Source organism: Bubalus kerabau, chromosome 11 (genome assembly GCF_029407905.1).
Source record: "Bubalus kerabau isolate K-KA32 ecotype Philippines breed swamp buffalo chromosome 11, PCC_UOA_SB_1v2, whole genome shotgun sequence".
NCBI lineage: Eukaryota > Metazoa > Chordata > Mammalia > Artiodactyla > Bovidae > Bubalus > Bubalus kerabau.
Genome location: NC_073634.1, coordinates 13,854,697 through 13,870,211, shown reverse-complemented (window position 1 = coordinate 13,870,211; position 15,515 = coordinate 13,854,697). Strand labels below are relative to the sequence as shown.

Genomic DNA, 15,515 nt, shown 5'->3' with positions numbered 1-15,515 from the left:
ACTGCAGCCATGAAATTAGAAGAGGATTGCTCCTTGGCAGGAAAGCTATGACAAACCTAGACAGCGTAATAAAAAGCAAAGGCAACGCCTTGCTGACAAAGGTCCATATAGTCAAGGCTATGGTCTTTCCAGTAGTCATGTACGGATGTGAGTGCTGGACCATGAAAGAGGCAGAGCACCAAAGAATTGATGTTTTTGAGCTGTGGTGCTGGAGAAGATTCTTGAGAGTCCCTTGGACAGCTAGGCGATCAAACCAGTCAATCTTAAAGAAAATCAACCCTGACTACTCATTGGAAGGACTGATGCTGAAACTGAAGCTTCAATACTTTGGGCACCTGATGCTAACAGCCAATTCATTGGAAAAGACCCTGATGCTGGGAAGATTGAATGTAATATACGGGAATGGAAAATAAAGGACCCCAGGATATTTGGAGCACCAGACATCTAAGTATTTGACACTAACAAACTATAACATTATCTGATAAGGCCATGCAAGGGTTTGAGGGATTTCAGTGTCTAATTAAATCCAAATGTGACAACAGGACTGGAAAAGTCAGTTTTCATTGCAATCCCAAAGAAAAGCAATGCCAAAGAATGCTTGAACTACTGCACAATTGCATTCATCTCACACGCTACTAAAGTAATGCTCAAAATTCTCCAAGCCAGGCTTCAGCAATATGTAAACTGTGAACTTCCAGATGTTCAAGCTGGTTTTAGAAAAGGCACAGGAACCAGAGATCAAATTGCCAACATCCACTGGATCATGGAAAAAGCAAGAGAGCTCCAGAAAAACATCTATTTCTGCTTTATTGGCTATGCCAAAGCCTTTGACTGTGTGGATCACAATAAACTGTGGAAAATTCTGAAAGAGATGGGAATACCAGACCACCTCACCTGCCTCTTGAGAAACCTATATGCAGGTCAGGAAGCAACAGTTAGAACTGGACATGGAACAACAGACTGGTTCCAAATAGGAAAAGGAGTACGTCAAGGCTGTATATTGTCACCCTGCTTATTTAACTTCTATGCAGAATACATCATGAGAAATGCTGGGCTGGAATAAGCACAAGCTGGAATTAAGATTGCCAGGAGAAATACCAATAACCTCAGATATGCAGATGACACCACCCTTATGGCAGAAAGTGAAGAGGAACTAAAAAGCCTCTTGATGAAAGTGAAAGAAGAGAGTGAAAAAGTTGGCTTAAAGCTCAACATTCAGAAAACGAAGATCATGGCATCTGGTCCCATCACTTCATGGGAAATAGATGGGGAAACAGTGGAAACAGCATCAGACTTTATTTTTAGGGGCTCCACAATCACTGCAGATGGTGATTGCAGCCATGAAATTAAAAGACACTTGCTCCTTGGAAGGAAAGTTATGACCAACCTAGATAGCATATTCAAAAGCAGAGACATTACTTTGCCAACAAAGGTCTGTCTAGTCAAGGCTATGGTTTTTTCCAGTGGTCATGTATGGATGTGAAAGTTGGACTGTGAAGAAAGCTGAGCACCGAAGAATTGATGCTTTTGAACTGTGGTGTTGGAGAAGACTCTTGAGAGTCCCTTGGACTGCAAGGAGACCCAACTAATCCATTCTAAAGGAGATCAGTCCTGGGTGTTCATTGGAAGGACTGATGCTAAAGCTGAAACTCCAATACTTTGGCCACCTCATGTGAAGAGTTAACTCATTGGAAAAGACTCTGATGCCGGGAGGGATTGGGGGCAGGAGAAGAGGATGACAGAGGATGAGATGGCTGGGTGGCATCACCGACTTGATGGACAAGAGTTTGGGTGAACCCTGGGAGTTGGTGATGGACAGGGAGGCCTGGTGTGCTGCAATTCATGGGGTCGCAAAGAGTCGGACACAACTGAGTGAATGAACTGAACTGAACTGAAGAAGAGCCTTGGCGGGTAGATGAACTGGATATGTTACACCAAGACATCTCAGTTAACCTAATGGGTTCAAAATGCAGGAAGTGAGTCTATGGGACCAGACAACACCCTAACTATAAAAATAAAGCTTTGTAGTATAGTCTGAAGTCAGGAAGGGTGATTTCTCTAGCTCCATTCTGCTCAAGATTTCTATGATTATTCAGGGTCTTTTGTGTTGCCATACAAGTTGTGAAATTTTTTGTTTTAGTTTTGTGAAAAATGCCATTGGTAATTTGATAGGGATTGCATTGAATCTGTAGATTGCTTTGGGTAGTATAGTTATGTTCACAATACTGATTCTTCCAGTTCAGGAACATAATAGATCTCTCCATCTGTTTATGTCATCTTTGATTTCTTTCATCAGTGTCTTATAGTTATCTGTATACAACACTTTTGTCTCCTTAGGTAGGTTTATTCCTAGATATTTTATTATTTTTGTTGTAATGGTGAATGAGATTGACATCTTAATTTCTCTTTCTGATTTTTCAATGTTAGTGTATAGGAATGGAAGTGATATCTGTATTGTTTTGTGTCCTGCAATTCTACAAAATTCACTGACTAGCTCTAGTTCTGATAGTATCTTTAGGACTTTCTATGTATAGTGTCATGTCATCTGCAAACAGTAACAGTTTTAATTCTTTCCAATATGGGTTCCTTTTATTTTTTATCTTCTCTGATGCCATGGCTAGGACTTCCAAAAGTATGCTAAATAATAGTGGTAAAAGCTACAGTCTTCAAGACAGTATGGTGAAAGTGAAAGTGAAGTCACTCAGTCATGTCCGATTCTTTGCAACCCCATGGACTGTGGCCTACCAGGCTCCTCCGTCCATGCAATTTTCCAGGCAAGAAGACTGGAGTGGGTTGCCATTTCCTTCTCCAAGACAGTATGGTACTGGCACAAAAACAGAAATATAGACCAATGGAAAAAGATGGAAAGCCCAGAGGTAAACCCACACACCTATGGGCACCTTATCTTTGACAAAGGAGGCACAAATATACAATGGAAAAAAAAGATAGTCTCTTCAATAAGTGCTGCTGGGAAAACTGGACAGCTACATGTAAAAGCATGAAATTAGAACACTTTCTAACACCATACACAAAGATAAACTCAAAATGAATTAAACACTTAAATGTAAGACCAGAAACTATAAAACCCTTAGAGGAAAACATAAGTAGAATACTCTTTGACATAAATCACAGCAAGATCCTCTATGACCCACCTCCTAGAGTAACGGAAGTAAAAACAAAAATAAACAAATGGGACCTAATTAAACCTAAAAGTTTTTGCATAGCAAAGGAAACCATAAGCAAGATTAAAAAACAAACCTCAGAATGGGAGACAATAATTGCAAATGAAACAACTGACAAAGGAGTAATCTCCAAAATATACACGCAGCTCAGGCAGCTCAATATCAAACAAACAAATAGCCCAATAAAAAATGGGCAGAAGATCTAAACATGCATGTCTCTAAAGAGGACATACAGATCACTAATAAACACATGAAAAATGCTCAACATTGCTCATTATTAGGTAAGTGCAAATCAAAACTAAAATGAAGTATTACCTTATTACTGTCAGAATTGACATCACCAAAAAATCTACGAACAATAAATGCTGGAGAGGATGTTGAGAAAAAGGAACTCTCTTGCATTGTTGGTGGGAATTTAAGTTGATATAGCCACTGTGGAGAACAGTAAGGAGATTTCTTTAAAAAGCAGAAATAAAACCATCAGATGACCCAGAAATCCCACTACTGGGAATATACCTTGAGCAAACCACAATTCTAAAAGACACAGGTACCCCAATGTTCTTTGCAGTACTATTTACAATAGCCAGGACATGGAAGCAACCTAGATGTTCATCAATAGATGAATGGACAATGAAGTTGTGGTACATCTATACAATGGAATATTACTCAACCATAAAAAAGAATGATTTGTCAGTTCTCATGAGGTGCATGAACCTAGTGCCTATTATACAAGTGAAGTAAGTCAGAAGGAGAAAAACAACTATCGTGTATTAACATATACATATGGAATCTAGAAAAATAGTACTGATCAACATCTTTGTAGGGCAGTAATACAGGCTCAGACGTACAGAACAGACTTGTGGACACAGTGGGTGAAGGAGAGGGTGGGGTGAATTAAGAGCATAGCATTGAAACATGTACATTACCAAAGGTGAAATAGATAGCCAGATGCAGGGAGCTTGACCCCATGCTGTGTAACAACCTAGAGGGGTGACATGGAATGGAAGGTGTAAGGGAGGTTCAAGAGGGAGGGGACATATGTATAGCTATGGCTGACCCATGTTGATAAATTTCAGAAACCATCACAACATTGTAAAGCAATTATATCCCAATTAAAAATAAATAAATTTTAAAAATAAAAAAATAAGACCTAAGGTCAGGGAAGGGTTGATGTTCCAAAGTGTTGAACTCTTTAATTTCTTCTTCCTACATGTAAGATTCTCTTAGAGGATAAGATGATGCTGAGATTGCAAGCTAAATGACTGGAACTAGGGAAACCAAATAAGTTACTTAGGTTTGGTGGAATCAGGAAAAGCCTAACTCATAGTTTCCCTAAGTAGAATTGAATATTGGAACTGAACATTTTAATATGTAAACATTTTATTGCTACTAAAATTGGTCTTAATGCATTTCCCTCTATCTCACACCATCCACCCAAACCTGCAGTAGTCACGAGTCCCTTGATATCCATGGGAATATAGAGAAACAGAGACTTGTTTGGCTTGCAGGTATTTAGTATATATTGTTAGCCTCACATCACATACTAGAATCATGGAAATAGGCCATCTGAAGTATGAAGATTAGGGGGAAAAAACCTTGATATGCACTTAAAAGCCTAAGCCACATCTGTACACCACATCTTTCACAATTTCTTGTCAGCTAAGTATCATCCCTCATATATTTCATAATAGGGAAAACAAGCATATAAATTAAATATGTGTCTTCAGAGATCCCATCTATGAGAAACCTTCTTGGTATTAGCAAAGTCCCCATATAGATTGCTCTTTGCACCCATGAAAGCTTACTACCAAAGAAAATGAATAGAACCATAGATTCCCTCCTTCAAATCAGCTTACCCCACATATAAGTCATCAGCAACTCAGCCAGAACTCACATTATCAAAATCACAAGAGTGGTTAGTGAGAAAAGCACTAACCAGAGGCGAAAAGCAGAGGCACTCCAGGCCAAGTCGGGCTGACAGCAGATAGCTGCTCCTTCCACTTGGGTGCACAGTGCAACTCAACAAAATGCCTTTTTCACAGACGCTTTTTAAAGTTTTTCCACAAGATCCATCAGGTCAAGTTAGTTCATGATGCTTCAAAATAAACATGCAGTATGCCTTACAACGCTGGATTCCTTACAAAATATGACAAAGAAAGAACCATGTAGGCAAAACCAGAGCATTTAAAAACAGTCTGTATTCTATAAACACACCAGTGAATGATATAAACAAGGTAATATGACATAAAGTGAAAAATATATGTAAGATTATTCTTTTTAGTGTACAGAATTCATGGCAGTTGCTGCACTATCTAGCTACATAAATATATCTGTATCTAAAATTGTTGGTTCTGTTAATACAAAGTGAGGTCAAAGTGTGTCCACTTGCTTCTCACAGAAATTGAAAAATCTACGTGACTCTCTTTCAACTTGTGCCCTTTCACCTTACCAGCACCACCACCCCCAGCATATTTTCCACAAATGTCCTCTTCTATCTCTAATTCTCCTGTTCATTTTGTCTGGCCTTGCACCCAAGCATGCAAGAGAGAATCCCAGAGGCCCAAGATTCTAGAGTGGCTGTTTGCAAGGGGGGGAGGCTACAGCAACTGCCACCCTGGATATACTTAATGTGGGAAGGAAAAGGGACAGTATCCAGAATGCTCTCATATATAAAAGAGCTGGATGGCAGGATGCCTGTGTGGCCCAAGGAACCAGAGGTAGCAAGTCATGGTCAAAAGAATTGCAACCAAAGGCTGCAAGAGAAAATGTCTGCAACCAGCTGTGTGTCCTAGCTCTAAGAAGACTTCTGATGCTGGAAGTTGATAAGAAGTAAGTAACAAGCAAGACAGTAAGAATTCAAGATCAAGAGTTGTCCCAGAAACAATGCCTAGAACAACAATAACATCAAAAATGGAGGGCAGAAGAGAAATGCAAGTCCAACCTGGCCCAGCCCAAGAAAAGGAGGAGTCAAGGAGATGAAATTAAAAGAGAAGAGCCTTGGACCATTGGACCACATCATTCTCCACAAGGTGCATTCAACCAACTTCACCCTACTCTTTAACGAAGTTACAAAAAGAGCTTCTTAATCCCTTCCTTTGCTCCTTAAAAGCTACTGCAAGTTCACTTAATTTAATAGACTGATAGGACTTCAAAACAACTATAATAGTTCAAACTGGATGGCTCTTTCCTTCTTCTCTAAGGTTATTAATTAACCAAGACATACGTAACTGTAAGTGCATAACACATAAAATATAATGCTACGTAGAATATAAGTAACTATGTTAATTATATTAATGAGCATCTATAAGAAATGTTGCAATGATTTCCTTCATGGAAGAGCTTGAGGGAAGTAAATCTGTCTTGGAGGACTTCACCTCCCCAGAGCTCAAACATGTAGGTGTTTCCTACACCTTTTTTCTGCATCCAATCCTGTCTTCTTATTGGTGATCTGACCTCCCTATTGGCTATATCATACCTTTAAACTGCCTGCTTTGTGACATCATTCTCCCACCAAATCTACTGCCACCTGGTAGAATCTTGGGGTTTCCATGGAGCTGTCTGTAAATAAATTTGGATCATCACAAGTGACCAGTGACCAGTGACCAGTGACCTTTGTACTGGACACATGTACACTTGGCTGCAGTCATTCCAGACATCCTCTCGTATCATCTCGTCCTCCCTTGTATCTACAGTTAGTTTTTCCTCTACTTCTCTGACCATGTCAGGTATGGAAAGAAACTTTGTAAAGTTTTTCATTAGATTTTTTTTTCTGCCCGTAAATTTAGTAGTAGATTCAAAATGAATAATGAAGGAAAGTATTGAACTAGAAATCTGGAGACCTAATTTCAGTTTTGACTTGGACATTTACTATCTCTGTGACTTTGGACACTTTGGACAAGTCACTGTCTCACAAGGTCTGTTTTTTCCTCATCTAATGTTACATCTAATGTTACATTAGGATGCTACATTGGTCTATCTCTCTGGTCCTTTTCTTTTCAATGTTGAATCTCAAAGGGGACCCATGTAGAACATGAAATCAGAGACTTCTCAAGAGTGTTTCAACAGAAACAGAGAAAAGCCAGGTGGTGTAGAAAATTAGCAATATTTACTGAGTTGTTTCACCCATAATGGTCACCCTCAGTTAATATTTCAGTTTTAGTATTTTAAATTTAGTGCTGCTCAAAAAGTAATATTCACTTGTTTTTGGAGTTTTCTACCTAAATGAGTTGAAAGGAGAAAACAGGGAGAGAGGATGGAGAACTCTGGGCTAACGGGAGGCGTGTAGTCAAACATAAGGAAGTTTAGGACTGTCCTCATCAGCAGAGGCCAATGGGAACCAAAAGGAAGGAGAAAATACAAGAATGAGGAGAGAGAGCAAGGAGGAGTTCTCAGGAAAAAAGTAGTTTGGGATGGAATGTTGACAGGACCCAGAGATTTTAAATTAAAGCAGAAAGAGCACAGAGAACAATCTGCTTAGAGCAGGGCAAAATACCGTTGATTTTCGCAAATGGTTCTGTTAATAGACTAGGAAGGAAAGTAAGGCCAGAATAAGGTATCACCAGGAAAAACAGCTTATCAGAAAAGTCATACTCAGTGTTTTTCTTTTATTGCCTCTCTCAACACAGATGGCACTTGACAATTTTGAATATAAATATTTTAGAAATATGTTTTAGAAATGATACTTCCTATAAACAAGAAACAAAAGTGATAATCTAGGGGGCTGATTTCCAGTGTTTCATTCATTCTGACTTTGAAACTATTAGACATTTTACCAATTAAAAATAACATTTTAAAATTATATTTTTAACTTAAATCAGAAGGACTCATTCTTTTGTGTGATAGTAGGTTCTAAGTCAAGGTTGCTTTTCATCTTTACAATTATTTCCTTCCTAACATAGAGAGCACATTGATCAACAGCCATCATCCATTTTTAGAGCTTAGCTACCTAGGAAGGAAAAGAAAAAGGCAAGCCCTGTATCTCTAATTCCACATATAGGGAATTTCCTGGTTGTCGAGTGGATAGGACTTGGTGCTTTCACTGCCAGACTGCACAGTGCTGCTAGGGAAAAAAAATCTGCATTTATCTAAAATATTGTTGTGGAGTCCTTTGGATTTTCCTACATTTAAAAATCTTTTTAAACTGGATTCTAGTGAAGATGGTTCTTTCAGGTTTTGGAATATCATCCTTCTGGATGTTGAATATGATTATAATCTAAGTTCTAGGATAAATATGAAAACCGTCTTGATACTTTTTAAGTTTTCCTTTCTGCTTGTGACATAGTTATATTCATTGAAATATATATTTTTACTAGACTTAGTACCTGTTACTTGCTGCATAAAAATATGAATGAGCCCAATAATGAAATTCTTTTATACATTATTTGGCTGTCTACTTTGTACCTTTTTTTTACTGAAATAATTGTCTACATATATTGGGCTACCTATACAATCACATTTATTGTATTCTGTTGCTTGCTATGCATGTTTTACAGATATATCTTCTCTGTCAGTATGTATTGGCTAGGAATTCATTTCAGAGAAGGCAATGGCACCCCACTCCAGTACTCTTGCCTGGAAAATCCCATGGACGGAGGAGCCTGGTAGGCTGCAGTCCATGGAGTCGCACAGAGTCGGACATGACAAGCGACTTTGCAGCAGCAGCAGCAGGAATTAATTTAAAGTCACCTTCTATTGTGTCTTTTCATTAATAGTATTTACCAAGATAAAGTGAGCAATATTCACTCATAATATTGTATATATGATACAGAACTTCATTTATCATGAAACTTATTATGCTTTAACACTTGCCACACACTGAAGTTTTCATATCTATATTATACATGTATATATACATTAACTAATCCGCTTTTCACGATTTTTCTATGTCTTTCTAGAATTTATTAAATCTTCCTCCATATAAATCATATGTAATATATCATTTATTCATGTATTATTATTTATTATGTAATATATTAATTATTCGTGTTTACTTATTACTATTATTATTTTTGTTGTGATAACCACTCTATAGATAAATAGTCTGAAACTCAGAGAGTTAAATAACTTTTTTCATTCAAAAGGCATTTCAGAAATTCACTTTCAGATAATCGTTTTGAGGTGGGATGAGAAGTCAGGCTTGAAGAGGGTAAAGATGACCCTTTAAATTTATCACTGAACTCTAGGTAACAGTGAGGGAAATGTGCAAGCAAAATGAGACACTAAAGATTACAATAGTAATAGCTATCTTGTTTTCACATGGACAAAAAATGCCTACATTATAAGTTGAATTTCTCCTGGTTTCTGGCCGTATCATGCTCAGATCGGCATCCTGGCAAGAAAGTCAGGATACTTAGATTCTGAAACCTGATAATGATACTAACATAATGAGAGAACTTGAACAAGTCAATCTGAACTCTCTTAGCCTTATTTTCCTTACTCATGAAATGAAACTATAAGAACAGAAGTTCTCTAGGGACCTCCTAGTTCTAAAATGCTTCAATTCTAGGAAAGAGCATGCAAGTCAATACTAGCGCAGGCTTAAGGGAAAGATAGGGCAGGAAGCAGGATATTTCCTGCCTGGAGAACAATGTCTGAATCACATCACTTGGGTCTTCTGCACAATGTATGCCCAAGACGGGGGCACAGGTAGTCAACATAAGGAAGTGTCAAACTGCTCCAACCCTTACAGCCGTCATAATGGCCTGATTTTTGGTTTCTCAGGAAGTATTGATATTAGAGGCATCTGATAGCAAGAACCAGACACAACTGAACAACTTCCCTTTCACTTTTCACTTTCATGCATTGGAGAAGGCAATGGCAACCCACTCCAGTGTTCTTGCCTGGAGAATCCCAGGGATGGGGGAGCCTGGTCGGCTGCCGTCTATGGGGTTGCACAGAGTCGGACACGACTGAAGCCACTTAGCAGCAGCAGCAGCAGATAGCAAGAACCTTAAGATAATGCTGTTCCTCAAACACAGTGGGAATTTATCAATCTCACTCATCTTTTTCTTACCCTCTTGTTCTTACAGAAAATTTCCAAAATCCATCTGCACTTGGAACCCAGAATTCTCTTCAGCTCTCTCTTCCTGCTGTGAGCAACGCAGCTTCCCTCACAGAAAGTGTCTGCAACTTCTCCAGGGTCTCTGCTCCAGCCCTCAGTTCAGCATGGCAATTGCCAGCGGGCTCCGACACCTCTTTCCAGCCACTCATGAGTAGTGCCTACCTTTACCAACATCCCAGCACAACTATGTTATCTGGAGTCACTGGCCAGAGCCAGCTCTCCACCTCAGCTGCTTCCTATCCGGGTGTTTTTGAGTGGAACATCACAGGAAGCACTGAAAGGAAGTCTTCTTCACTTGGAGACTTCACTGTGACAGTCATTGACCAAGACACAGCTGTCTCCTCCATGTCTATGGCAGCCCAGTATGACAAAACATCAGACATCAATAGCATGGTCCCTCTATATCCACCTCTTTCTGCCAGCCTTGTTCAGGGAACACCATCTCAGGTTCCAAATCAGGGACACAGCCTGTCACTTCCCCACCAGGGAGGAGGCCAGGAATATTACTATCACCAAGGCACACTGGGGCCTTTACTATCTGAGGAACTTGGCCCCTGCCTGCAGTCCTATGGCTCTGTGTCGTATGCAGGAAGCAGGACCTCTGCCCAGCCAGAAATGGTCATGGTACTAAAGGAGATTCAGCCCACAAATATCCTACCACCAGCTTCTACCTCTGGAGTCTACTACTCTGTGTCTGCTCAGCCCATCACAGACACAGGTTTTCAAGGTGAGTACAAACAGCAAGAAAGTAGAATGAGCTTGGCATTCAAAAAATGGGGTCAAATCTACAGCTGGGAAGTGGCGTATAGACAGAATTTAGATCCCGGGACTTTAATAACCACTACCTTTGCTCAGTGGTCTCTGTTTTTGGACTGTATATGAGAACACCTAATGCAGGTGGAAGGTTGCACACTGTGAAGGTCATTTATGCTACGTGTAAGAGAACCACAGTGCAGTTCAGTCGCTCAGTCGTATCCGACTCTCTGCGACCCCACCCACTGCAGCACACCAGGCCTCCCTGTGCATCACCAGCTCCTGGAGGATATTTGTGGGCTGAATCTCCTTTAGTACCATGGTTGGTACTGGTTGGGCAGAGGTCCTCAAACTCATGCCCATTGAGTCGCTGATGCCATCCAACCATCTCATCCTCTGTCGTCCCCTTCTCCGCCCGCCTTCAATCTTTCCCAGCATCAGGAAAGATGCTCTTTTCAAATGAGTCAGCTCGTTGCATCAGGTGGCCAAAGTATTGGAGTTTCTGCTTCAACATTAGTCGTTCCAATGAATATTCAGGATTGATTTCCTTTAGGATGGACTGGTTGGATCTTTGCAGTTCAAGGGACTCTCAAGAGTCTTCTCCAACACCACAAGTGCGTACCAAAAGGTACCACATTTTTCACTGTTCTGGTTGATCAGTCCCCCTGGACTACCACACTGTGTCACTCCCTTCCCTGATCTATTGCTATAGTCTTCTTGGGAGGTGTTTCAGAACTCTTATTATGATAGTGCCAGTTTAACTGTCCCTCACTTCCTTACTTTACACCAAGATTTAAGACCCTGTGGTCTGAGATCCTGTCCAGAGCAGGCAGGCTGAAGATTCTTTGTTTATATATTTTATCAGGAAGAGCTCTACTCCCTCTCATAGTTCATGGTGTGAAGTGTGTTTAGTCTCTCAGGAAAGCGGGGAGAATTGAAAGGACTCTACGTGAGAATCCTAGGCTTTGTAAGACATGTTATATTTTAAAAATATGACTCATTTTAATTTGGCTTATAAGATCCCTATGGAATACAAAGAAAGCCAAAAATCAGTGACATCAAATGATCACCAGTAAGAATTAGAACAGTTATCTCTTAGCTCCTAGCATAAGACAGTGTCCACCATCCTTAAGACTAGGTAGTAGAAATGCCTTGCCCAGCACTGAAAGGTACATGATTACTGCGCCGATGTCTGAGGGTGGAGGGAGCATCTCACTCACCAGGGACTGACTTCTTCCTTGATTCCTCTGTAGTGATGGAGACTTCCCTGAGGATGGAAAATTCCCTGGGATCGCAACCTCCAAGCCAGACATTTTGTCTGTCAGAAACTTCAGAATTCCCCAGGTCCTGCATTAGCAGAAATATCCAGATCCTTGAGAGTAATCCACCACTTGAACTTGGGGACGTTTCAATGATAGCTCCAGTCCAGAGTGCCAGTAATCTCCTGGCATTGCCTCCAGCTCCAAGCCAGGAACAAACAGAGAATAAGAATTTGGATGATATGAAAACTAAGTTTTCAAAGCCTCTGGATGATGCTTACCAGATCCCAATAGAAAACCAGGATCCTCCACTAGTCCCTTTAGAAATCTCTGATATTCACGAGCTCCTGGCCAGCATTGATCCCCTCAGCCAAGAGGAGCAACTTGTTTCTGAAAATGTGAATCTGGGAAAGAATAGCCTGAGTTTTGAGGACTTGGGGACACTTGAAAATGAGTTTGAATCTAGCAGTGGCTTTGCAGACATTGCTACACTGGTGAAGGATATTCACCTTCCCCAGTTCTTTCAGTCTTTGAAAGACCTTGACCAAGCCGAAGCTCCAAAGTTGATCACAGCCAAAGATACCAGCACTGTTAAGGTGAATCAGGTGCAGGAAAAGCCAAATGTCATAAAGGCGCCCTCTGATCAACCCAGGAAGAACAAACATAAAGCCTCTGAGTCTGTCAGTGATGCTCCCAAGGCCAAAATCCAGCCAAAGGACCCAGAGTGCCCATTCGGGGGAGAAGTGATTATATGCAATGCTGCAGTCAGTGACAAGGCTCCTGTGAACACAGCCAAGCAGCCGAACAGCAAAACTCAGAATGCTGCAACCAGCAGAACCAAAAAAACTAAGAGCCATGGGCAGGAAAAGACCAAGAGAACCAGAGGAAACAAGAAGGCAGGAGAGAATAAGCCATCAGGGAACAAAGTCAAGGCAGAGGAAAAGCCAAGCATTCCCAAGATGAAGCGAAAGAGAAATCAACCTGACTTTAGCCAAGAGAACTTTAAAAAGCCTCGAAGCTGCCTAGGCATGCACATGCTGGAGTCTGTGCAGGTGTTTCATGCACTGGGGAAGAAGAGTGATAAGAAAACTGGACTCAATTCCTCTCGGGTCCTGGGAAATTCAAGCAACCCTAAAGACCCCCAGCCATCCCCTGCTATCAAGTCATGGCTCAATACCCCATGTGAGGGTAAAGGTCCTGAGAAAACTCCAGTCAAAGCCCAGAAACCAGATGGCAGTGCTGAAAAAGAGTGTCTATCTCCATCGCAGCACGAGCTGCCTCCTCCTGGGAAGGTCAAGTTAGTACCTTTGCCTTTTCCTACCCTGGACAAGCCTCAGGCTCGACCTGTTCCTCGGAGGCCACAGTCTCTGGCCTCATATCGGCCTGCTGTGGCTTATCCTGCCTGGCCTGGTTCTACTAACTCAGCTCAACCTGCGGCAGTCAATGCATCCCGGCCAGCTCCTGCATCTTTGCCAGGTCCTGCCAAACCAGCTCAGACAACTGTGACCAATCCAACCCAACCGGGTTTGACCAAACCTACCCGGCCTAGCGTCCCTCAGTCTGCTGCTCCTCGGCCTGTGCCCTACAGAACTTCATCCTGCACTTCTCTCCAGCAGGAGTCTGTTCCCCCTGCTGTGACCAAGCACCAGTCCCCACCCAAGCCTCAAACCCAGTTTCTACTCCAAGACTTCTGCTTCCAACCAATTCCTTGGAGGAAACCCAATGTTCCTGAGCCAGTAATGTCAAAGCCCATCACAAAAGAGCAGCGGCCAGAGCGGGAGGCCATGAAGAGGAAGGCTCAACTAGAGCGTGAGAATGCTGCTAAATACACCTCTTTGGGGAAAGTGCAGTATTTCATTGAGAGGGAAAAAGAGATGGAAATTGCTCGATACTATGGGTATGCCATGTGAGAGCTGCTAGGATTGTTGGTGCCACCTGGGGTACTAGTTGTTTTTCCATAGATAGATAGGTATAAATTTCTCTATTTATTCTGATATATTTTAAAACTTAAAACTGAACAAATATAATAGAGTTAATAGGCAAATAATAAAGAAGACTTTTGAATTTGAGATGATGTTAACTGTGTCTTTTTTTTTTTTTTTTTGGTTGGGGCAGGAATCAAAGTCTGCACAAGAAAGGAAGGACTGAATGTTGGATGAGAGAAGGAGGGAAAAGGTGTAAAACCTGAGGAAAGAGGAAGGAACTTGGCCCAGGGCTAGGAAGGCCAAGAGATTTTATGGATTTATAAAAGGAAGCAGGAGTGGGGGAAATGGTAGAAGTAAAATGTAGGATCTGAGGTTAGGGTTGAAAGAACAAAATCTGAGTAGAGTTGAAGATGACAGATGAGTCTAGTTTGACAAGGAGAAACAGAAAAAGTGTCTCCTTGAGATTGGCCATATGTCTCACCACCACTAGATAGGTATTTCAAGAGGTTCAGGACACCCCTCCGAAAGGTCTGAGTTACCTAAGGGTGATGATAGAGGGGAAGTGGGAAGTCTACCAGGTGAGTGGCAAGGGCTCAGCGTTATCTTGGCAGCTGACAAGAGGGCGAGGGCCAAGTGAACTGCTGCAGCAGGAGGCTCAGGAACAGGGCCTCGGGTAGAAAGCACCATTTACTCAACACCTAGGCACCAGGGCAGCAATACACTGTTGAGTGAACCCTGGCAACAACAGGCAGGGCCAGTATTCCTGTGCCTCTGCATTCAGTGAGCTTCAGCAACAGGCTGAGGTCACATCGCATGCGGAGGTACAAGGCCTCAATCTGAGGCCCAAAGGCCCCGCAAAGTCCTCAGTATTTGCAAGTTCCGGTAGGCCGCCAACCTGGCTTTTAGAGCATAGCATCCGGAGGTTTCTGGCGGAAGAGATCAAACTTCTGCAGGGGCCGAAACGTTAACTTGAGGGGCTTCCTCCATTAACCCGTGCGCGTGCTGCCTTCTCTAAATAACGCCATCAAAACATCGCCATCAACTGAAGCGCACGAGAAAAATCCTCCGCAAGTGTCCATTTTCAAGGGTGAGAGCGGTAGGCACATGCGCAGTAGGTCGCTGCTTCCGCAGCCACAGGTTGCAGGTATCCTGCAGTCCAGAGGCTCCTTGGGAGGCAGCTCAAGGGAGTGAAGATGAGGAGGTGGGGTGGCAGGGGTGGCAAGGGTTGGGGGTGAGTAGTGGGTGGGGGTGGGGGGTGGCAGAGTCGGGGCTGGGGTTAATGCGGGCCAGGGGTTGGGGGCAGTGGCAGAGAGTGGGCCTGAAAAGGAGGGAGAGA

At 41.9% G+C, this 15,515-nt stretch overlaps 1 protein-coding gene across 1 annotated transcript; it reads left to right on the top strand.

Moving 5' to 3' along the window:
- The first annotated feature begins 6,807 nt into the window (after positions 1 to 6,807).
- Positions 6,808 to 14,164, top strand: C11H2orf78 (chromosome 11 C2orf78 homolog). The gene is made up of 3 exons (XM_055539272.1): positions 6,808 to 6,907; positions 10,211 to 10,969; positions 12,249 to 14,164. The coding sequence occupies exons 1-3, from the start codon at positions 6,808 to 6,810 to the stop codon at positions 14,162 to 14,164; spliced, it is 2,775 nt and encodes a 924-aa protein (XP_055395247.1).
- Positions 14,165 to 15,515: the final 1,351 nt, after the last annotated feature.